Source organism: Lepidochelys olivacea (genome assembly GCF_965140295.1).
Source record: "Lepidochelys olivacea isolate rLepOli2 genome assembly, chromosome: 1".
In the NCBI taxonomy this organism is placed as follows: Eukaryota; Metazoa; Chordata; order Testudines; family Cheloniidae; genus Lepidochelys; species Lepidochelys olivacea.
In genome coordinates, this window is record NC_140411.1 from 41,479,371 (window position 1) to 41,503,179 (window position 23,809).

Below are 23,809 nucleotides of genomic sequence, written 5' to 3' on the forward strand. Positions count from 1 at the left end.
TCAACTGGGTTAGTGATCGGTGACTTTAACAGACTGGGACTAGGAGAGACCAACACACACTGACAGATACCATGTCACCTTTTCATAAGGTTTCAGGATCAAAGCAATTACAATAAACAGTTCATAAGTCCTCACCTCAGGATCCTGGTTCAGCCCCCAAAGTCCTCAAAATGAAGCCTCTGGTTACGCTAGTCTCCTAGATCCTGAAAGAAAGCCACGACCACCACCCATTGCAGCCTGCATGGCTTCTGCTTCTCTCTCTTATTCTGCTTCCTGTTCTGGTTTAAACAGACCTGCCCTAGGAAGGAGGGGGGAGTCCCCTTGATTCCACCCCAAGCTGTGCCAGCTGTGGGCTCCAGACTATACAGGCAATACACTGCTTCACATGCTCCCCACCACGCAGAACCTTGCCTGGTCCTTGGGCAAGTTCTACTGTCTATTCCATGCCCATATGGGCACTCAAATTGAGCAATCATCCTGGTTGGCTTTACTAGGCTGCTGGCCTAGCCACCTCATCATGATCATATCCTCAAGACAGAGGAATATTTCCTATTTAGCAGCTCCAAGGAAGTCTGCAAGACCTTTGGCCTTATTTTTAGTCTCATCACTGACACATGTAGAGACCAGAAGTCTTTCAAACAGGACTAAGTCATCTTGAACTAGGTACTTTTTAGTTTGCGCCCACAGGGTCTACACATGAGAGCTACACACAAGTGCATGCTGCAGTTCACACCCCCATAGTCTGGACTGAGAGGCTGTGCAGATAAGCCCATGGTCTTTCATTCAGACTAAATCCTCGTTAGGGTTTTGAATCACTACTGACTCTTTCTTTCTCCTGCAGTCTTCAGAAAGACTTGAGGCCTTATTTCCAAACCTCTTAGGCTGCCTGCCACCAGTCAGTGGGTGCGCTGTTTCTTGGAGTCTGAGTCCACAAGCTTTTCCAGTTGGGCTAGCCTTGTTTCCAAGGCCACACAGGAAAACTGGTACTGGGATGTCATTTTACCCCCTGCCCACTCCATTTCCTGAAACTTGGTCTTCAAGTCTGTTTTTCTTTTCCTTGACTGGCCTACAGATTTGTTTTCTTAAGCTGGTTGTTCACCATCTCGTTGTTACCTTGCTCCTCCTCCAGCTGAACCAGGCATTGCTTCTCTAAGGTCAGTGGTTCTTGACCCTGGGAAGTGGCAGTCCCTGCTGTCAGCCCATTCTGATGGTGTAATGCCTGGAACTTATCACACTTTGCTGCAAGCTTCTCCTGCATTTGGACTATCTCCGCCTCCATCTACTCACTGAGATGCTGAAATTTCCTCTCTAATTGCAGTGTTTCTTGGAGGCTAACACAGACTTTCCTCTGAGGAATTGCATGTTTGCTTTCCAGTGTGTTGATTTGTTACCTTGGCTTAGTTTCTTTCCTTCTCTGAAACCACCTTTTGCCTGTCTTCTAGTCACTGAATTTGTTCCTGTTGCTCAGCCAGTTTCAGTAAGAAAACTTGCAAGCTCAAATGCAGGCTTTCTTACTGTGCACCAACATCATCATAACCCTTTTACACCCATTATCGAGGACTTTTGACCTCATCTCAGTGTTTGCCCTGGTTCTTCCAGCTTGGGAATCCATGTTCTTCTTTGGAGCAACTAACAGTCTTTTCATCCTGGAATCTCTTCAGGTTCCTGTATCAGGCTACTCACACCCCCCATTCTTCTGTTCTGAGGCTGAGGATGGAATTGAGGCAGCTCCAGCAAGTGGGAAAAATCTGAAACCAATGGCTGACTTCTGCCCCTGAAGCTTTCCCCCAGAGTCTGCTTCTGGGCTAATGCTCTTTTTCCCAGAACTTTACTACCTTACTTCCCCATAGAAACAAGCAGTTGGTCCAAGGTCAAAAGTTCATGTCCAGCTGATTCTTCTAACATGTCCATTTCCCCTGCACTTAAAAGAAATTACACCCAGGTGGTGGGAGCTAAAAGACCTAATTGGGTCATATCTCTCAGTGGTGAGAACCAATGGCTGGGGTAGGGGAACCCAGGATCTCCTTGCTCCAGAATTCCAACCCAGGACCATGTGAATAATAGCTCACATATCTGGCCTGGGATGAGCAACCTTATGACTGTTCCAGCAGTCATTTCTACTGTGTCTTCCTCTATCTGTGCCAACACACACTGACTGGCCTGTTTGAGTTCTCCCTGGAGTTCTCTCTGATCATGCTCCAGAGAGTGGTCTTCTATCAGCAGTCTGTCATTCCTGGCCTCTGTGGGGTGAAGGGACCATGGCAGCTTGGCAGTGGGGCCTGGTCTTGGCCATGTGAAGCCCTAGCAGCTTCTCTGCAGGAGCTTGCTGCACATGACTATTCCCCTGCTCTGACCACCCAGACTGATTTGAGCTGCTTCCTTTTGAGCCCCGCCTCCAATGTGAGCATGCCCAGCAGGTGCAGCTGGCTGGAGCCTTCTGGGACCAGAGCTCTTCTTTAATGCTCAGTTTGCCAGGGTGGGGCTTATACACCCCATCACACCAAGGTATCACTCTTCCTGGCCCAAAACTGTCCCCTCAATCCTTTTTCACAGCTATCTGGGTTCCTTGACTCTGTGTACCAACATCCTTAATAGTTCAAACCTCCCCAGGTCCATTCAGCACCCTGTGTTGGTCAGGAATCTTTTCTCTGGCTCCCCAGGGGCAGACCCAATTTACTTGCCCCTCTTGGTGACAATCCACACACTGACTGGCAGGACTGTATTTCTTCTTCCCTTTGGCATTTGTGATGGGTCAGCCTGTCCAGTTGCTGCTGCTGGGCTCCCTGCCAAGCCTGGGACCTGAACTTCTGGAGTCATTGCTGTTGCTCCATCTGCCAGCCTGGCGTCAATCATTTAGTCCTGAAGCTACCTATGTTACACACAAACTTGGTGTAGGCAAGACCTTTTACAGCCAAAGACTGTAGGCACCTCTCTCTACCCTTAATGGGAGAGGGGTTGGAGGATTCTGCCAACTACACCATATGTAAAAGAGTGGGCAGTCCCTGCATGCTCTCTTGTGGCACAGTAAATATTCCCCCACACCCCTAATTGGGGCAACATTAGGCTTACTTTCTCAGCCTGGGGCAAGGTGAGACCAACACACACTCACAAAATAGCATGTCCTCTTTTAATAAACTTTCAGGACAGGAGCACTTACGATAAACCAGTAGTTAACCTTTTTTTCATTTGTGGACCCCTACAGAATTTCAAATGGAGGTGTGGAGCCCTTTGGAAATCTTAGACGTAGTCTGTGGACTCCCAGGCTCTGTGGATCACAGCTTGAAAACTACTGTTCTATGATAACGCATGGTGGGGCTGCTGCTGTCACCCCCGTGCATTAATGACTGTAATACAGTTGCAGCAAAATGTCTGGTTTATTTAAAAAAAAAAATTTGCAAGCATAACATAATACTTTGAGTGTTTATATTTTTCCAGCAAATTTTTCCTAAACAAATAGGTCTTCTCTGGCTTTTCCAAATTACCACAATTAGTAAAGGTCCATTAATACTTTTTCTGTGATTTTTCCATTTCTTGTCCGCAACTCAGCTGCAATTATTTGACAGTCATCCAGCAATTCAAGTCAGACCTTAATCATATGTTTCTAGCATCTTTCTTCAGGAAAGAGATGACCTCATACAATGGATTGTTCTGTTGTCACAGCTCAGTAGTATATGTCTTTTACTTTTATTAGTTTAAGGCATTTTTCTTAATTTTGAAATGAAAGGATAAAAAACTAAAATGTGAGAAGCTTTATGATGTTTTGATACTATGCAGTGGCTTAATCTGTCAACATCTCATTATTAGATTGTTGCTTTATTCAGTATAGGAAAGACAGAGTTGCTCATCTTCCACTCGCTGGCCTTTGGTCTTGTTCAAATTGCTCAAGCCACTCACTTGAAAGGGTTCATCTAGACTGCATGCTGCTTTTGGCAGTGAGTAGTGTACATACCCTTGTAACTCCCCCAGCACGGGCATAAAAAAGTCCTGTAGCTGGTGTGGCATGACTTAGGCAAGTAGAGGAAAGACAGGCCTGAAGGGTGTGGGTTATATGTATATGAGTATGTACCCTACCTATACTGCCTCCCTATCTATACTGGTATTTCCAGCATTGTGGTTTCCTGCTTCCTCCCTGCTGCTGGAGCTTTCCCCTACTACAGGAAAAGACTCCAGCAGTGGGAAAAGGCTCTGGCAGGGAGGAGGCAGGGGGGAAAGACTGGAGCACTTCCCCAACCCAGGGAAAGACTCTAGTAGTGGGGAGACAAGAGGGAAAGGCTCCACCAGTTCCCTGCTGCTGGAGCCTTTCCCCACAGCCAGGAAAGACTCCGGCAGAGGCATTTCTCTACTGCCTTCCCCCTGCCATAGGTTTTCCTCCCTGCAGTCACAGGCTCCAGTAGTGGGGAGCTGCTCTCTCCCTGCTGCTGGAGTCTTTCACTGGCACATGTAGTTACACACCAGGGTGTGGATTTGGCTTGCTTTTCATTGTGGCTTGTAGCCACATGTACGCTACATGCCACTGACATCGATGTGTTTGGGCAAATGTACACCTAATATAAGATGCTGGGTGCCCATATGAATCTATATTTTAAATAGAAATTAGAGCATAAGGCCTACAAACCCTTCTGCTAACATGAATAGTCTCATTGTAGATCTTATGGGATTTCTCCTGTCAGTATTGTTTTAGTAAAGATTGCAGGATCAGCTTCTTAGTCTTCAAAATGCATGTATGTTTGGCATTTAAGTAGAGAAGCAACTCAGTGACTTTGGGAATACCAATAGGCTAGGCATTCTTTCAGTCATGTAAATGATACTTTGGACTAAATTCAGGTCATTTTACTCATGTGAATACTTACTCAAATCAATGGGACAGGTTATTTGATTTGGCTAAGGAGAATTTGGGCCTTTTACCCCATAAATTGACAAGGGGGGAGGGGAGATTTAGAAAAGTTAGTTTGCTTTTTTTTAAAAAAAAACAACCAGCTGTTACTGTCACCCATTCTGCTACTCTTTGAAAATTATTCTTCTGGAAACTTGACTTGCTGCTCAGGAAAAAGCACTACTTAAATAATTTTAAATACATGCCTGGATTACATTACTTAGCCCGTGACTGAGATTACTCTTCCACAAAGAGAACAAAATGCCCTTACACCTTTGCTTGAACTATCAAGACCTTGCATATGAGCACATAGGACAAAGCGGGCCTACTTGCTGTCTGCGGAGAGGATGGGAAAGAGCAGGAAATGGTCAGAGACTTGGCCATGTTCCCCATTTAAAGTAGCTGAGGAGCACGAGGATGGCCACCCATTGTTTACTTACTCCCAGGAGCAAAGATGAAGTATGGGAGGAATTGTGACTCACGTGTGTCACAGTCAGAATCTAGGGTGAAATCCTGAACCTACTGAAGTCAATGGGAAAGCTGCCACTGATTGCAGTAAGATCAAAATTGCATCCCTAGCTTCCCCTCTACACTGAGAACTTCCATTGAAGTCAGTGGGAGATCTGCATGTAGATGAATCACAGGATTCGGCCTTAAATTTTCAGACAAATCTTATTCAGTCAGCTGAATAAGACTGAATGTTAAAAGAAAGTAGATAACTTTCATTATTCAGTTAATCTAATTTAGTTTGGTTCCTCTGCATTTTAATGTTTTTAGTGATCATCTATACATTATTGTAAATTTCATCTAAAAGAGACGCTCTTACAGTACAAAAAGTTTATTTAGTAACGGTTTTGTAAACATTTGAGGTAAATTGACATTTACATCAACTTGTTCTTATAGAATTGAATACATAAGGCACTTCTTCAAAGACACCACTTGAAACAGTTTGCTGCTTGTAGTGTTATTAAAAGTCCCTGACTTCCCAGAAAACTTTCTTCTTTTGTTGTGAGGTTCTGTAATGTAAAAGACAGACAGCCTTTCAGCAACAAGAAACCTCTGAGTAAGCTTTCTTATGCAACACAACCTTTTAATTGTGAGAGAACTGGAAATAGGAATATATTCCCCATCTTAAAATATGTTCACATTTGTTTCATATCTTTTAAAGCTGAAACCTCAGAAATTAGCTTAGCATACGAAAACAAATGTAGGGCCCAAACCTGCAAATTACTTTTCACAGGAGTATTTTTTTAAGTAAGCAAATAATCTCATTGTCTCTACGGTACTACTTGCGTGAGTACAGATCGCTCACATGAGAGGGTTTTTGCAGGATCAGATCCTTGTTTTTATCTGGAAAACAAAACATTTACCCTTTACAACATCCTCCACAATATAACAGTACAGTGTTTTGCCACAAGCGTTGTTTTGTGTGGGACTTCAAGCCATACTGTCAATTTCTGACAGAGAGAACTGATGTCACTGCTAATTTTTGCCATTAAACATCCTAAACACACACACAAAGTAAATAGATAATAGTAAAACCTACACTTCATTCTGTGGTAATTCAGTTCATGATGAAAAGTTTTTTTTTCCATAAGAGTGTGCTCCCTGTATACCATATGTCAAGATCCTGTACTTTAAACCTATGCAGGAAACTGATAGTGTAGATTACTGGTAAGAATTCCCAATATGAAATTAATTTTCTTTAATGGTACTGCCTTACAGCTGAAGAGTTATGTGTTTATATAAAGACATTTCATTTTAGGATTAACACATTGGCAGGGTCATTGCTTAAATTTGTATTATACCAATGTAAATTTCCAAAACCGCATATTCAGTCCAAATGTACAATTCTGAAATCAAAAATTTAATGTAAACTTCAGGAAACCAAAGTTACAAACAGAGCACACATTTCATAAGGAAAATCAGAGTAAAATAAAACAAATGCACTTAGTTGGGGGGGAAGGGGGGGAGAACAGCCTGTTTAATTCAGCTCTACTAAGGAACTTAATGAATAAAAACCAAGAGGCTAGATACTCAGCTTGTGTAAACTGCCATAGCTCAATTAAGGTCAATGAAACTATGACAATTTATACCAGCTTATAAAAGATCTTCTACACTTTCCACAGTATGCATCCGATGAAGTGAGCTGTAGCTCACGAAAGCTTATGCTCAAATAAATTGGTTAGTCTCTAAGGTGCCACAAATACTCCTTTTCTTTATAGCAGCTGAGCAACTCACCCCAGATCTAACTGGAAAAAAGGCTGAAATATTATTTTTTAAAAGGATTGTTTTAATGTTTTACTGATCCTACTATTAGGTATTCAGACAAGAAAATAATATGAAGAATTACAGTATATCAGTGCACTTAATTAGTGATGAATGCCTTTATTGGATGGCTAACATATTGGGTCAAATTAATCCCTGGGGTAAGGCTATTAACTTCATCTTTGCATACCAGTTGACTTCTACTGTTACACCAGGGATGAGTTTTCAGTGCATGTTACATGTTCTCAGGAAGCTATAGACCAATACTGGGAAAGCTCAGTATTTTAAATATGACTTTTCTTTTTCTTTATGAAAAATCATGTTAGATTTTCATACCAAGAATATTCAAATTTTAATTAAGGGTGAGTTACCAGGAAGTTCTCTCAGACTGTTTTCACTGAATCAAAATGTAAAGAAAAGAACTGTGTAGTTCATAAATCATCCATGCTTTGTTTTCTTTGGTATTAACAGATAGCTGCACTAACTGTACAGGCCCAGCTACAGAAAACAATATAAATATTCTGATGGCCAAAAAACTATTTATGTGCTAATAAATTTTATAAAATGTTTGTATTTTTGCAACATTCAGTTGTGAAAATATTGTGAAAAATATACTACTGAAATGTAGTTTTTGTTTTTTTTAAATAAATGTCAATAAATTCCTTGAATTATTGCAAAAAATATAACATTATATACCTGGTAATTTGTCCAAAGTGTGACATTTTCTGTTTTTATCTTTTCTTTTGCATATTTTTAGTATTTCCTTTTATCTTTTAAACTTTAAATACCACATGTAATAATCCTTCCCACTACCAATCTATCCAAACAGTGAAGACAAGTACTTCCTTCAACTTTAAAATAATATCAAACGCAATTCTGTAGTCCTTATTCGTCTTCCAATCCTACAATGATCTACACACCTACTTAAAGTTAAATAAATGTGTAAGATTTCCAGGATTGAGTAAGGGCTGCAGGATTAGGTCCATCTACAGTAACAGCTGCTACCATTTTCATTTTTGAGATGAAACAAAGTATGACAGACAAAATTATCTGAAAAACTTACAAATATTTCCATCAGATGCAGTTCCATTTCACAACATTTGTTACTTTTTGGTGTTTACAGCAGTTTTAGAAAACAATTAATTTAAGGTATAAATTGAATCTGATTTTTAATTTTTATTCAAAAACATGTTCTTCAGACAAATGTTTTCAAGCTTTAAATGTATACCTTTTGGCATAAACTAATCACTTTCCAAGTACTGAAAAAACGCATAACTATCCTATCCTCTATAACCTATATCAGTGCTCCTCACTCAAGGAAAACTCTATAACTTCAACAGGAGATTTTCCTAAGTAAGAAGTGCAGGAATCGGGTCCAATAGCATTATGGGGTGTTATCCAAAGCTCTGAACTTAATGGAAATCTTTCCATTGACTTCAGTGGGCTTTGGATCAGGCCCAATAAGCATATTAAAATATTAAGCATACCAGGCCAAATCCTCAGGTTATTTTATTCTTTACTTAGTAGACTCCCATTGATTTAAATGGCAGTTTTCATGAGTAAAGATTGAGTAAAGCTCGCATTATTTGCTCCACCAATGACATTTTCAAAGAACTTTGTTTCCCCCTTGTGATCCTGCAGCCTTCAAAGAGACAAAATGTCCACTGAAATCAATTGAACTTTTGACTCTGCAAGATGAGTTATCATGACTGAAATTAAGAATCCGTTTATAACACTCTAAATTAAAGTGTGGTTAACAAGAAGCTTGAGCTTTTACAGTTCTTTTGGTAGAACTTAAAGAAGCCAGTGTTAAAAACACAACCTGTGAGTTATTTTGCTTTGTTTTGTTTTATCCATTTTTTTCAAACTATTGTTGATCTGGTCTGGAGACCATTAGATCAGGTTTCTCCCAGGGAGCACAGCTAGAGTTGCAATTCTCCTTCCCCAGGCCAAGCTTGTGTAACTGAAATAAATGGGTCTTTTGCAAGGACAGCTGTCCAGTCCTTACTATACCTGAAAATGCCACATACCACAAAACTCTTTGAACTCTGTGCAGGACTAACCACACATGTTAATCTGAAAATGGTAGATTAAATATCAGTTGATTTTAAGCAAGTTATAACAATTTCTCCTCTTAGGTTTTTAAATATAGTATGGGCTCACTCCATGGGGGTTGTGCCTGAGTAAGGATTGCAGGATCAGTGACTATATGTAACAGGGGGTCATATTCTGCTCTATGGCCCTGCTCCAGCAATGTACTCCTAATGCTTTTTTTGAACCAAGGCCTTAGTTATATCAATATACAGTTGGAGATACTTACTCTTTACATTAGTGTAAATGAGAGCAGAATTCGGCCCTATGAATTTTGATGCAGTTCTCCAATAAGTGTCATTAAAATACAGAGGTGCACATCATGTTACTTCAGCAATATAATGACCTGACATTCAGAAACTGCTATAAATGTTAGTAGATCTAAAAATTTTGAGGGCTAAATTCTGTCCTCATGTACATTTAATATAACTCTATTAACTTTCAGAGTAGCAGCTGTGTTAGTCCGTATTCGCAAAAAGAAAAGGAGGACTAGTGGCACCTTAGAGACTAACCAATTTAGTTGAGCATGAGCTTTCGTGAGCTACAGCTCACTTCATCGGATGCATACCGTCGGACGGTTAGTCTCTAAGATGCCCCTAGTACTCCTTTCCTTTTTCCTATTAACTTTGTGCTAGTTTCAGGGGTGTTGCATGGGTGTAGCTGAGAGCAGAATTCTTTTAGCTTGTACGTTTGTTTTTAATGGCTTAAAACAGCTCATGAGAGGATGCCTTAACCTTGACTACTAAATAGTTGCTATCTGTTTTTACTTGTTAATCAGCATATTAAGAAATGCATATTGACTTTATTATATATGCACTGTCAGCCCCAAGACTTTTAGCAGGCCAGAGTTGCATCCCGCAACCCTTTCTCATACAAGCAGATCAACTGAAGTCAATGAGACCACTTATATAAGAGTCTCAGGACAGAACTCCAACCCTGTTCCATGGTTATTCAGACATAATTTTGAGTCTGTGACTGATGGGAAATATTGTTAATCATTTAATAAAATAAACATGTTCAGGAAAACATATATTATCAGTTGCACTTGTAGCCTTTAGCTACATAGGGAACTGATCTCAACTTTGCCTAAGTAAGCACTATATGGCCAGGCCAACACACTTTGAACATGTAAAGATTATTTAAGTGAACTTAGCTATACTATTTTAATTATGGCAGTTCAGCTTTATGTTTGCGATGTTGTTGTAGCATGTTGGTCCCAGAATATTAGCAATACAAGGAGGGTGAGGTAATATCTTTTATTGGACCAACTTCTGTTGGTGAAACAGACAAGCTTTTGAGCTTACATAGAGCTCTTCTTCAGGTCTGGGACAGGTACTCAGAATGTCACAGCTAAATAGAAGTTCAGCTTTATGGCAGCCAGAGGAATAGTGCTGGACTTCAACTAATTGAAATTATCTTTTCAACCACAAGAACAAAAGTTGGGTCTGATTCTGCCTTCTTTTTATACCCAAATCTCTCTCCAACTTTTTCAGAAGTTCAAACTTCTGACTGACGTATGTGAGAGTATTTGTTACAATGGGAATGAAAGACTGAGTCTCTTTTAAGGAAAGCTGACTCCTTAGAAAAATACCCATAATTTTTCTTCATCGTTTTAAGGGAAATGGGTCCAATCTTACATTCCTTGTTGCAGCCAAAACTTCATTTGACTTCCGATGAAGGTTTGATTGAATAAGGACTGCAAGATGAGGGGGCCCAGTTCTGCTCCTATGGAAGTCAATATGAATTCTGCCATTGACTTCTGTGGAACCAGAATAGGCCCCGAGGCCCTTAAAATGTTGCCATGATATTTTAGTCACCTTTTTTGCAGTACAGTATATTCTATGTATGCTGTTTATTGGTTTGTAAGACATTACAGATTGTCATAGGACAGGGCTAATCACTTACAGCACACAGCAGGAAACAATACTGCTTTGAACTTTTCTTTTTTTTCCCCTTAATTTTTACTATGAGATCAAAGATCAAACTAAAATGTATAGGTACACTGTCAAGAAATTTAAAACTACAGATTAAAATTTATTCTAAAACTGCTCAAATACTTTAAAGGTATGCACTCTAGTTTTACTTCTATTTTTCCAACTATCTTAAGCTGATAAAAGCATGTATCTAATAGTCTAAAATGCAGAACTCAACTTTAACCTATTGCTTTGTTCAGGAGCAACATAAGGGGTCACAGTGTACTGAAACCATAATCCTTTTTTTCTGGATTACAATTATTCTGTGTAATACTTTATGAGGTGTGTGGTTTAGTTTCCTGTCCTCCTCTAAGCAATTTCAGAAGTCATCTCACAATATAACCAAACATATTCAAAGGAATACACAGGTTTAAAAACATTGTGTGGTCACAGTTGGCAAACACTGGACAGAAGGTCAAACTGGACATTTCCTTATGGGTCAAGAGTAAAAAAATTATTATAATACAAAGATGAAGCTCAGAATGATAAAAGCTACTACAGGGGTTACCCAAACTTTGCCCAGCCAAGAGGGTCACTTTGGAAATTTGCCATGAGTGCAAAGGCTGCCCTACTTTGCATTAAATGGAAGAGACTGTTGTCACCCTGATGTTTAATATGGCAGGTTGGTCCACAGAGATGACAGGTGCCAGCAGGCAATATGCCATCCTCATTTTCAAGGAGATGGTTACACAGGTCTGTATGGGGTTTCAGAGGAAGGAAAGAAGTCAAGGCCTCTGCTCATGAAGTGCTTATATACAACGAGTGGAAGTAAAGGTGAGGGCTAAGAGTATTAACATTGTTCTTGGAAGAGCTTCCATATGAAGGCACATGGCTAGCTGCCACCACCTGTCATCTGTGCAAGCCCTCCATATGGCTGCCATTGGGATGTCTGTCATTGATGTCAATGACAGGGGGATTGGTCCCTTGGTCCACGGGCTGCACTTTGGCCACCCCTGACCTACTAGAAAATGTAGATATTTATCCCCACTACAACTCACAGAGTGCAAGAACAGCAAGCTTCAAAGTTTGGAACCCCAGCCTCCCTCACCCCCTGTGCTGGGGCATGGCCTCATCCCCAGTGCAGCTCCTCGTCACACTTTGCTTTCATCATCTGCTTCTCCCAGTGCTGGGGACCACGCTACACAGCTAAGTCATCTGACCTGGCTCTACTGCTGCTTGACTTACTAGCCCTGCTTAAGCGCCGTGTGTCTATGAGCAGTGGCGGCTCATGCATTTCTACTGTAGTGCAGGCAGCTGACACTGGCCATTCCTTTGTGGCCTCCTCTTCGCCTTCTACATCCCACTTGCTGCTGCTTCCTCTGCTCAGGCTGGTGCTGCTGCTGCTATTGACTGCTGCTACAGGTGGCAAAAGAGGTGGCGACGGCAGCGGCTGCTCACTGGCCGCCTCTTGCTTTGGAGATTGTTGTCCGATGCTGCTGGCGGCAGAGGAGGCAGCTGAGCTGGAGGCTGGTGACTTCCTCTGCTGCTCGACTGCCAGATTGGCCCAGTTCTGCTCGACAGCTAAGACCTGGCTGCTGCCATTGAAGTAGGGAGTGATGGCTTGCATAGGTGTTGGGATGGAGGTTGGAGTTGGGATTGGGATAGAGGTGGGAGTGGGAGTGGCAGTATTGTGTTGCTCCTCAGAGAATGGAGGAGCCCCAGGGTAGTCAGCCAGGAAAGTTGTGGCGGCTGGTTGTGCCCTAGCAGTGGCTTCAGCATAGTAAGGCGGCACAGTCTGTGAAGAGAGCAGCGGAGTGATGGCATGGGAATCCGGCAGAGCAGGCGAGACGGTAGGGAACGCTGCCGGAGATGGCAGCGGCAGAGTAACAGGTTTGGAGTCCCTTGCAATAGTAGCTGGTGCAATGGCAGTGGGGAGTGGATCAGGGCGGTATTGGTTGGTCACGCCTTGCTTGAGCTTCTTCCATCCAAGGTGGTACATCTCAAGCATGTTGAGCAGCAGTGAGACACATGCCACCACCAGCATGAAGATGATGAAAATGGTCTTCTCAGTGGGCCGTGAAATGAAGCAGTCCACAATGTTTGGGCAAGGCCAGCGGCTGCAACGGTAGAGTGGCTTCAGCTCAAAGCCATAGAGGAAATATTGGCCCACAATGAAGCCTATCTCAAACAGAGTTTTGAAAATGATGTTGAACACATAGGTGCGGAGCAAGGCACCACTGATGCGGATTTTACCCCGCTCATCACGGATTGGTGGCTTCTCCTTCTTTGGGAATGGCTCCTTATTGGTGCTGCTGTTGTTGCTACCCCCTCGGCCACCTGCTGCTGCTGCTCCCCCCTGGTGGTTGCTGTCCCTGCTGCTTCCCTTCTTTTTTAGCTCTTCCTCTTTCTTCTTCTCCTCCATGCGCACAATGTGCAGCACATGGCCCAGGTAGATGAGGGTTGGCGTAGAGACAAAGATTATCTGAAGCACCCAGAAGCGGATGTGGGAAATGGGGAAGGCTTTGTCATAGCAGACATTTTCGCAACCAGGTTGCTGTGTGTTGCATATAAAATCCGATTGTTCATCTCCCCAGACTTCCTCAGCAGCAGCCCCCAGCACCAGGATCCTGAAGATAAATAGTACCGTCAGCCAAACTTTGCCAATAACCGTGGAGTGCTCTTGTGCATTCTCTAATAGTCTCCCCAGAAAGCTCCAGTCACCCATTGTTTCAGATCTCTAACCTACAATAAGAACATTATAGCAGTGTTATTAAAAGAAAATAGATAAGTAGATAATTATATAAATCCCCAAATAAATATGTGACTATTATGTTTCATGTCATATGACATGTATTAAAATATCTATCTATATATATTAGGGAGTATATTTTCTATTACAGAATGTTGCATGTATACACGTGTGTGTGTGTGTTTAGAATTGCACAGACCTGTGTAAAATGTGACCAGTGTCAGTGAATCATAGGTGTCGACTCTGTGCAGGGTTCAAGCACCCACAGAAAAAAATTAGTGGGTGCTTAGCACCCACCGGCAGCCAGCTCCCCACAGAGACTCCTGTCTACCAGCAGCCCTGCTGATCAACTCCTCCACCTCCCTCCCAGCATCTCCTGCCTGCTGCAGATCAGCTATTCCGTGGCATGCAGGAGGCACTGGGTGGGGGAGGGGGAGGAGGGAGAGAAGAGCAGGAGGGCGCACTTTGGGGAGGGGGAGGAACTGGGTGGAAAGAGGTGGGGTGGGAAGAGGTAGGGCAGGGCTGAGGGTCTGGGGTAAGGAGTTGGGTGGGGACGGGGCCTAGGGTGGAGCAGGGGTGTGAGTACTCCCAGGGCCTGGAGGAAGCCAGCGCCTGTGTAGTGAATAGAGAATTCTGATTTGCTAGTGTCTTACATCTAATTTGTACTGTGTAAGTGTCAACGGCAGTGTGGTAGGCGGCAGATACTCAGACCTGTAATCTCTAATAGAAGAATTTAAATATCAAAGTACTAGCTTGCTTGTTTTTTTACTTCCCCCATCCCAGATATGCTGACCAGGCATCTAATTTGTTCTTGCCTATTTTTAGAAAATCTTTATGTTGTTGTTGTTAGTGAGATAAAGCTGCCAAGTTATACAAAGTTTGGCTGACATTATTAGATTAATAATGTAATATAGTCCTGGTCATAGTCCAGGATCTCATTGTGCTAGGTGCTGTATAAACACAGAATGAAAAGATTGTCCCTGCCCCAGAGAGCTTTCAGCCTAATTCTGTAATTATGAATGTGAATGTATACATTGAAAATAAGCATGTTCTCTTGAAAATCAAGTAATAGTTTAGTTTGTTTATTTTTTATCTGAAAGGAACACTTGATAAAAGAAACTTCAAATATGTGGAATGCAATATTAGAAACCATGAGATGAATAGCATAAATGAATGATACTTTCCCCAGTATCCTGTCAATTGGTTCCCATTGGGAATTGGTGCTCAATAAGGTTATTTTGCCAAATAATATCATGTTGGAACCCAGGCTTTTGCTATATAAAGTTATCATTTACCGGAGAAATTCCTCATGGCTTTATTCTTAGTGAGAAAAGTTGTTAGTTTAAACTTTCAAAAGTGTCTAGTGATTTTGAGAGTCTCTGTTTTTCGGTGCCCACTTTAGACACTTTAAAGGGACCTGATTTTCAGAGGGCAGGTACTGAACACTTTCTCAAAATCAGACCCCTTGTCTCAAGTTGGGCACCAAAAATGGAAGCACCCATAATCATGAGTCACGTTTGAAAATAGAAGCCATTATTTTTGTTTTGCTTCTGCATGAAGGTAGTGCAGCTCACTAGCCTAGTATACTATGATACTTCAGACCATGTTTTGTGTTTTACATGTCAACACCCTTCTGAAAAAGTGTAAAGGGCAGTCAATAAGGCTAACTTCAGAAATACCTGTGTCATACATGTGCTTCTCTCTTCCCCCTACCCACTAGCTGGAATCCCAGTAAATAATTTGTACACATAAGACCCTCAGTATATTATCAGATTAGCTTGGGTATCTAGCCTTTGGTTTGGTTTTTAAATTCTTAAGATGCTGATATTAAAATGGCTAAATTAAAGTTTTAATGTGGTGGAATCAGATCATCTACAAAGAAAATACTCTTAAATCTTCACTCCTTAGCACAAAGAAGAAACTACATACATACTATATGTGTGTGTGCTGTTCACTTCTCAACTAGCAAAGTGTTTACTACAGTCAAATGGTATTCTATTCACTGACTTTATGACGTTCAGGTTACAATGAATGGCACTTATGACGCTTCTACATTGATATCCTATTTGACTTGCGACTATAAGTTTCGTGTTTACAACACTCGGTCCTACAATGGAGTAGATTGTGGTTCCGAGTTCTGACATTCCGACTTACGATGCAATTGTAAAGAACCAATTGTGTTGTAAGTCTGAGGACTGCCTGTATTTTGTTTACAGGGATTTGTAGCTGTAGTGTCCAATATTTTGCAACGTCCTGTTTTTTCAAAATATGTCTAACAGTCTTCATGACAAACACTAACATATCTAACAGCTTCTGTATGCAATTATCTAGACATTAACATCATGTTTCATTGCAGGAATTAATTTTATTGAATACATTGTAACCATATGTAAAACACACCACTTGATTTTCTGTAAGGAATGCAGTAGTTCAAGTGAATACTTGTTAGTTAAATTACATTCTATTTCTGATTCTATTAAGACCATTGTTTTTTCAAAAATGAAAATATCTCATTCCCCTTTCCTCCCCTCAAAAACCATGTTTTTGAATTGTACTATATTATATATTCTACTATATCTTTCAGATATTCAGTTAAAATACAGTATGTTCAATTTTAGATATGCAATTCCAATTATATCTAATTTATTTATAATAAATTAAGTGCTTGGTTTTTCAGGATATTATTCTTTCATACACATTGTTACTAATGTGCAGTTTTTATTTTATAGTTTAAGAAAACCTTAGACTGTTAACAATTTTTTCTTCCTTTCATCACTGAAAAATTAGGTCTTCTAGAAAAATTAGCTATTGTACTTATTAAAACACTAACCCTTTTAGCTTCTCAAGCTCCTTTTCTAATACAGCATTATTAGTAATAGTGACACTATGCATTGTGATTAAACTAAACTGATTTTTTTAAAGACACAGATTTTTTTTTTTAATCTTTCAAGGTAGAAGTAAGGGTATTAGAGTATCTTAACAGTACATTTCTGTACTTCAACATGTTTACATTTCTTCTAAATTTAATCTTAGCTTTGAATTTCCTTGGTTTATAATTGTTTTGAGGATATTTTTAATTAAGGGGAGTGTTAATTTTTGGGGAGATAATTAACCTTGTAAATTTTTGTCCTAAATTAACGTACTCTCAATAATTGCTCCATTTTCATGTATTTTGCTGAAGAGGTTTTTTAATTATTAAAATGGTTATACATGAACAGTAAAATTAGTTTGATATTTCTAATGATTTGAAAATATGTACTATCAACCTTAAATCAAGTTACCTCCTTCCTCCTGTATTTCACATTCCTCTGTGCGCGCAAACAAGATTTCCCTTCCCTGCTCTCTCTGTTGAGTAAACCCAGTGAAATAGGTAGTTTTGGAAGATCAGTATTTAGGATGAAGGGTCATTTTATCCCTATGTTTCTCCATCAGCAGGGGCTGGCTCATTAAATCGTCTCCTTTACAGAAATTCACTCAGAATTACCCTGTTTCAAAATGGTTTCCATCACCCATTGTTCTCAATGAGTCTGAGTGCACAGGCCATCTTTTGTAAAGATGGTCACTGCCTCCCATTGATCCCAATAAAAGTGACACCAAGCTATCCTAATGAAAGTTGATGGGCCCCTAAGCTGTCAGGAAGCAGAAAAGAGAACTGCAAGGACCTGGTGAATGGGCATGATGGCCATCTTTGGTAAGGGTCACCTGTGGTCTCAATCCTGTCCAGAACAATAGGAGATGGTGGCCATTTTGAAAGTAGCCTTTTTTTTTTTTTTTTTTGGTGAGTTTCTCTGAAGGAGAATAATATTATTCAGTCTCTGGTGAAAAAGAAACTTTCATCTACACAGAGTACAGGGGGAAATTACCAGTAATCCTAAACAATTTATTTTCTATAATTTCTTAATGTATCAGTGTTATTAAACAATTCTTTAAAGATAGACAATGCCCGGATTGATATTATTGGGGACAAAAAAAGTGGTCTGACAGAATGCTAAATTTCTTAAAGGACACCTTTAAAAATTAATTCTAACTCATAAACTAATTAATGGATTTCCTTGTATGTTATCAGAAAATGTATTCAGTACTCAAAGACAAAGTGTTGTAAGTGTGGGGAGGATACAGAATAATCTTTAAACATAGCAAAGCAGTTGAATACCTGCTTTAAGTGTAAAACTCAATTCAGTCTTAACTATCCAGCTGTAACCAGTGCCTCCATAATGTATACATTACAGAAATAAAAATGTGTTAGCAGCCTCATTTCCAAAGGTGCTGCGCATTGGCATCTACAATGGACTTGGGGTCACTCATCACCCCTGCAAGTCAGACCCTAAATCTCCTATCAGTGTCCTAGCTTTGTCTGTTTAGCTTTGTCAGTGACAGCAATGGTGGTGGAGATACTCAGCTTTGCCATCAGTTATCTCGACGTGATCTGAACAGAGTAAGATAACATGCTAGTAAAATACTGGTGAAACAATAACTGCAAAGGTCTCAACAGTAATTCCTTTGGGCCATATCATGCCATTGAAAAATATGGAATTCTGCTTAAAAATCAATGAGGAATTTGGTTTAAAAATCAATGGGATGGTAATATATATTTAGTCTAATGGCAGCAATTGCATGAATAAAGAGATAAGAACTTGTCCATAACAGTTTAAAAATATTCAGAAAATTCCATCCTTACACTGTCCAAGCATCATAGCTGTCCAAGAAACAAGTTTCGGTATTACAAAATGGTATGAGATCAAGTGTATGTTTGTATGGGTAGCTGGGTGGGTGTGTAAAGTGAGAGAGAAAGAGAAAAAGTTGTATACATATAAGGCCCTATTTCATTTGTGAGATTGTGGATTCCGCAAAGTTAGGCTTTCACTGCAATTTTGATTTTAATTAGCTTATTTCGCAACGTCCATGATTTTGTGTACATTTAGAGTATGCAATTAGTACTGCACTAACATTCAGTGCCTGTAAAATGTAAAAGGCTAAAGTTACTGGACTCGATTTCTACAGCAGTTGTTTTAAGACTTGTAGTATTCTGAATTTTATATTGTACCAGTCATTTTTTTTAATGAATGTAATATCGTTGCAGCAATATATCTCGTTCTCAATAAAATTAGTAGGCATAACATAATACTTGAGGGCTTGTATTGTTCCAGCAAATTTTTCTTTGGTCTTCTCTGGCTTTTCCAAATTACTGCTATTAATAAAGATCCATTATTATTTTTCTGAGATTTTTCCATGACTTGTGCGCAACTCAGTTGCGATTGTTTGAAGATCATCCCGTGATTCAAGTAGGGCCTTATAATTATGCTGACTGATCTCTTATCACATTTATTATTTAGGAGAGAAAGATAACTCATTGACAGTTACCACTTCTAGCCATACTTTTTAAAGATGTCATGACAGCATATCACATACATGATTTTATTTATAATTGTGTATATATATAAATTGTAGAATCTCAAAATTTTATCCCCACGTTATATCACCAGAACCATTTTGTTAATTAAATATTAGTCAAGGGTTCTATTGTTACATCCATTATTAAGCAAAATTCCTCATCACTTTCAATGAAAACATCTTTAAAACTGATTATAAGGGTCTTCGAAATTAGAAACTATTAAACAACCATAAGGCCATTATTCCCTGACAGTGCAGGATTGTCCCCATAAAGAGAGAATGTGTGTATGTGTAATACTTTTGATATATTTAAAATGAGATTTGACAAAGAAAGATGAGGCTTCTACAACATCCTGTGGAAAATTATTTTGAAGCCTAATAGATGTCATGGTCAGGAATTTTCCTGAAATAAAATCTAAATTTCCTTTCATTCTATTATTTCTAGTTATATTTTTTTTGTTATCTTTATCACCTATTTGTTTTAGATTGTTACATTGATCTCTCTATACATGTGTTTGAGAGAAAATGGCATGTAAATGAGAAAAGAACTTTGAAAAATGAATTTGTTAACATCTCATTTTTAGTTAAATTACCAGACACCTCAGTCACTATCCATTGTAGTTTTAATCATTGGTTGAATATAGCATTTTAAATTTAGTATAAGTGGTTCACAGATATGACATTACACAAGGTTTCCAGTGTGTTACAATATTAAGAATTTTTCCTGTCATCTTTATTATATTTATGATCAGAGGTCTTCAAGTTAAACTGCAAAAAAAAAAAAGTCAATACACTTTTCAGTTTAGCTGGAAAGAAATGGCTATAAATTGTACACAAAGAACAAATGTTTTTGAGCCAAACTCTCTTCTTTTCTTGGGGAGGGGTTGTAAACACAATATTTCTTTTAAATGCACCTTGCAAACTCATTTAAAACGTTAAGGTTTCAATATTAAATCTTTTATGAGAACAGTACATCAGTTGCATACCGAAGGAATACTACAACATGTGGATCTATTATATTTGTAAAAGCTTGTAAAAAAAAATCTAAGAGTGGTAACAAATCACTCACCTGACCTTACTATTACCCTAGATGTTTTACTAGTTCTGAGCCTACTCCTCCTGACATCCTTAATTAGGCAAAACTCCCACTGACTTGAGTGAGAGTTTTCCCTGGGTTAAAAAAAAAGGCAGAAGGACCTCAGGAAGGGAGCCCATTAATCCACATCTGCTACACCCTTCTGTTTAATCGCAGAACAAATCTGTGCCGTTCACCATCCGCAGGGAAAAAACCCAGAAAATGTTTTATTGCCATTTTAGATTGCTATTTGTAAATGAAGAGAGTTTTACTGGCAAATTATTATATTTTAAGGATGTAAAACAGTGGGCAGTGAGCAGGCCACTGCAGAAACACTTTGGAGCTTAAATTAAATTAAATCTACTTTTAGAATGGCTGAAGCATGAATGAGACGCATCTGTCAGATGCCCATATATTACCAGTCTCCTAGATCTGAAAACTGCATAATCCAGAAATTTACGAAGGATGTACAGCCCCATTCGAGTTCTGAGTTAAAAGCATAACCCCCCCTTCTCATTAATGGCTTGCAGAGACCCTGGAGGAAAGTGAAAGGTTTGTGGGAAGAGGGTTTCAAAGCAGTTAACAGTGACTGCGATTGATACAATTTCAGAGAGAAGCTAAACACCTAATTTTTTTTGAGTGACCATGTTCCAAACCCGTTCAGGCATATTTTTACCGGAAGAAAATATTTTCATATGCCTATTATTTTATACTGTCTGCTATTTTACCTTTTCTGAACATTCAGTTCAATGCTTGCTCCTCTTGATTACATTTTATTATAATGCCGTACATGCTGTCAAGATTTCAGGTAACATTTCAATCTTATATGATTTCTTCAGGGAGAAAGGGTTCTGCCTAAAGAAAAACTCCTACTATTTAAGTCTTGCATTAGCAAGCATTACCTAATTGAACCACTAATCTTTCTGGGGAGTCGAAAGATTATTAATGTCTCGAGTAGTTTATATTTTGAACAATTGAATGTTCATCCGTTGCAGCTTTTTCATAATGGTTAGACCAAAGATTGTTGTCAGTGCGAGCAAATGGGTTGGTATGTATTAAAGTACCTTTCAATCTTTTGCTATTATTATGGATGCTCACACTATAGGGTCCCCCCGCCCACCTAATAAATATATTTCAGTATAGGAAGAAAACCCAACACATTTATACCCTTCAAGGTAATATTATGATATAATTGAAAGAAGAAAAGAAGAAGGCAGTTGAGATACATTTTGTTTATCGCATATTGTTGTGTCTTTTAAGAAGCTAAAAGAAATACCCAGTTGGCTGAAGCATTTTCCACCACTACAAGATTAAAAAGGAACTAAAATGTAACTTGGTGCTAAACTTATTTAACAAAATAAATATAGTCTTCTAACTACTTTAGCAAAAGCTCTGGTAAATAAAATGAAGGGCGGGGGGAATAAAAGACAAACAGATAATATCATTCACGAGATAATACCAACGATGTGGTATACATAACACTAAACATGACTTAGTACAGGGGTAGGCAACCTCTGGCACATGTGCCAAAGGCAGCTCGTGAGCTGATTTTCAGTGGCACTCACACTGCCCGGGTCCTGGCCACCGGTCCGGGAGGCTCTGCATTTTAATTTAATTTTAAATTAAGCTTCTTAAACATTTTAAAAACCTTATTTACTTTACATACAACAATAGTTTAGTTATATATTAAAGACTTATAGAAAGACTTATAGAAAGAGACCTTCTAAAAACATATTACTGGCACACGAAAGCTTAAATTAGAGTGACTAAATGAAGACTCCACACACCACTTCTGAAAGGTTGCTGACCTCTGACTTAGTATATTATGTATGTAACGTTCTCACATTGTCCAAAGAATGCTTAATTTACCATTTCATTATATCAACATGCTTTTTTATGAATCCCCTTGCATTATAGGTCTCTGGGTACCACCCTTGTTAGGTGCTTATCTCAGCAGGAAGCAAACTGCTGAGCCAGGGCCATTAGTGCCAGGTCAACTAATGTTTATTCTGAACAGAGCGACATTTTTAAAACAGCATAGTTTCCCTTCCTTTCTCTTTTTACATCTTTTCATATTTTACTTGTCCTCGCCACTTCATAATATGATTGGCAAACCATGCCTGGCACTGTGTTGTAACGCAATAAAGATAATTGCAACACCATTCTGGTGCACAGTTGCACCAGCATCTCTCTCTGCAAGCTCTCTGAATTGACCTTCGCATTCATTCAGAGACCTATAGGATGGATACATTTTTTAGAGTTTGTTTATATTCAAGAGTAAATCTTGGCCTAATCACATCTTCAGTGAGGAACAATCACACAGATGGAGCTATACCTCTGTCGCTATATACATATGCACCCACATATAGCATATCTATAGAATATATAATGTAAATATGTAGTTCTACTACTATAGCACATACACATAACCCTACATTGAAATGTTACAAAATATAATCAACAGGCAGCATATTTGTATCAACATTTTTAAATAAACACATCAGGCTCAGCAAAACCAAAAAAAACCTTAGTGAAAATCCAGAAATCAACGTGTGATTATGGTCAAAGAAAATCGTCTTGTGTTTCTTCCCCCCCACCCCAGCCTGAATATGCAGAAACCAAGACAGTGAATAAACCTAGTAAGCATGTTGTTATTACTACCCAGACGCAGGCAGGACAATGTCACTTACGCTTTGCGGCAGTAGCATTGCTGTCAAGCAGTAAAAACTTAAACTGTGCAGAAGGATCCAGAGAGCCTTGAGTGGCTCATTTTAAAAAAAAAAAAATCCCGAAAGGAAAAACTTTCAACAGATTATTTTTGTTTTAAAAAGTATAACATCAAAGGGGGAGGGGAGGGGGGATGCTACGGAGTTACATTCTCTCCTGGGTACTAAAAAGCTCTAGAAAGTTAGTTACCTAGAACGCTGCAAGGCCCCGGGCACAGAACCGTTACTTTCTAACACGTCTATAGTTGACGGAAATGCTACAAAAGGTTAAACAAATGGTTATCGCAAACATGCTGCCCAGCCCAGCCCAACCCGCCAGCCCCAGGCGCTGCTCAAGGGGTGGGCACCCCCCCCCACCTCGTACCTGCGGGGATGCCACAAGTAGTTAACTACCGCGTGCAACGCGCGACTGCCCATGCCACAGTGTGAGTGAGTTGGCTGGCAGAGAGACTCGCCTATAGGCTGAGCGGGCAGCCGACCCGCCCTCCACCTCTTCCCCAAGCCCATTGCCGCAGCCTTGCCGGCTTAGCAAACAGCTCTGGCCCCAGCCCGCCCAGCTCGGTCGCTCACAAAGCTCCTTCCCGGCACATGGAAGTTCAGGCCACGCGCCAGAGGGCAATAAATAAAAGGCAGAAAGGCGGTAAAACCGTCCCCTCCCTCAGCGGGACGTGGAAAAGTTTGATGAAACTTAAGGTTTGAATCCCACCGAATCCAGGGGCTCCT

The 23,809-nt window shown here is 39.9% G+C and overlaps 1 protein-coding gene across 1 annotated transcript; it reads right to left on the reverse strand.

Moving 5' to 3' along the window:
- Positions 1-11,718: 11,718 nt before the first annotated feature.
- GJA3 (gap junction protein alpha 3) lies at positions 11,719-23,520 on the reverse strand. Its single transcript, XM_084618431.1, has 2 exons — positions 23,451-23,520; positions 11,719-13,887 (listed from the first exon to the last, which is right to left on the reverse strand). Exon 2 carries the CDS (start codon positions 13,868-13,870, stop codon positions 12,344-12,346), a length of 1,527 nt encoding a protein of 508 aa, XP_084474557.1. The 5' UTR covers positions 13,871-13,887; positions 23,451-23,520; the 3' UTR covers positions 11,719-12,343.
- Positions 23,521-23,809: the final 289 nt, after the last annotated feature.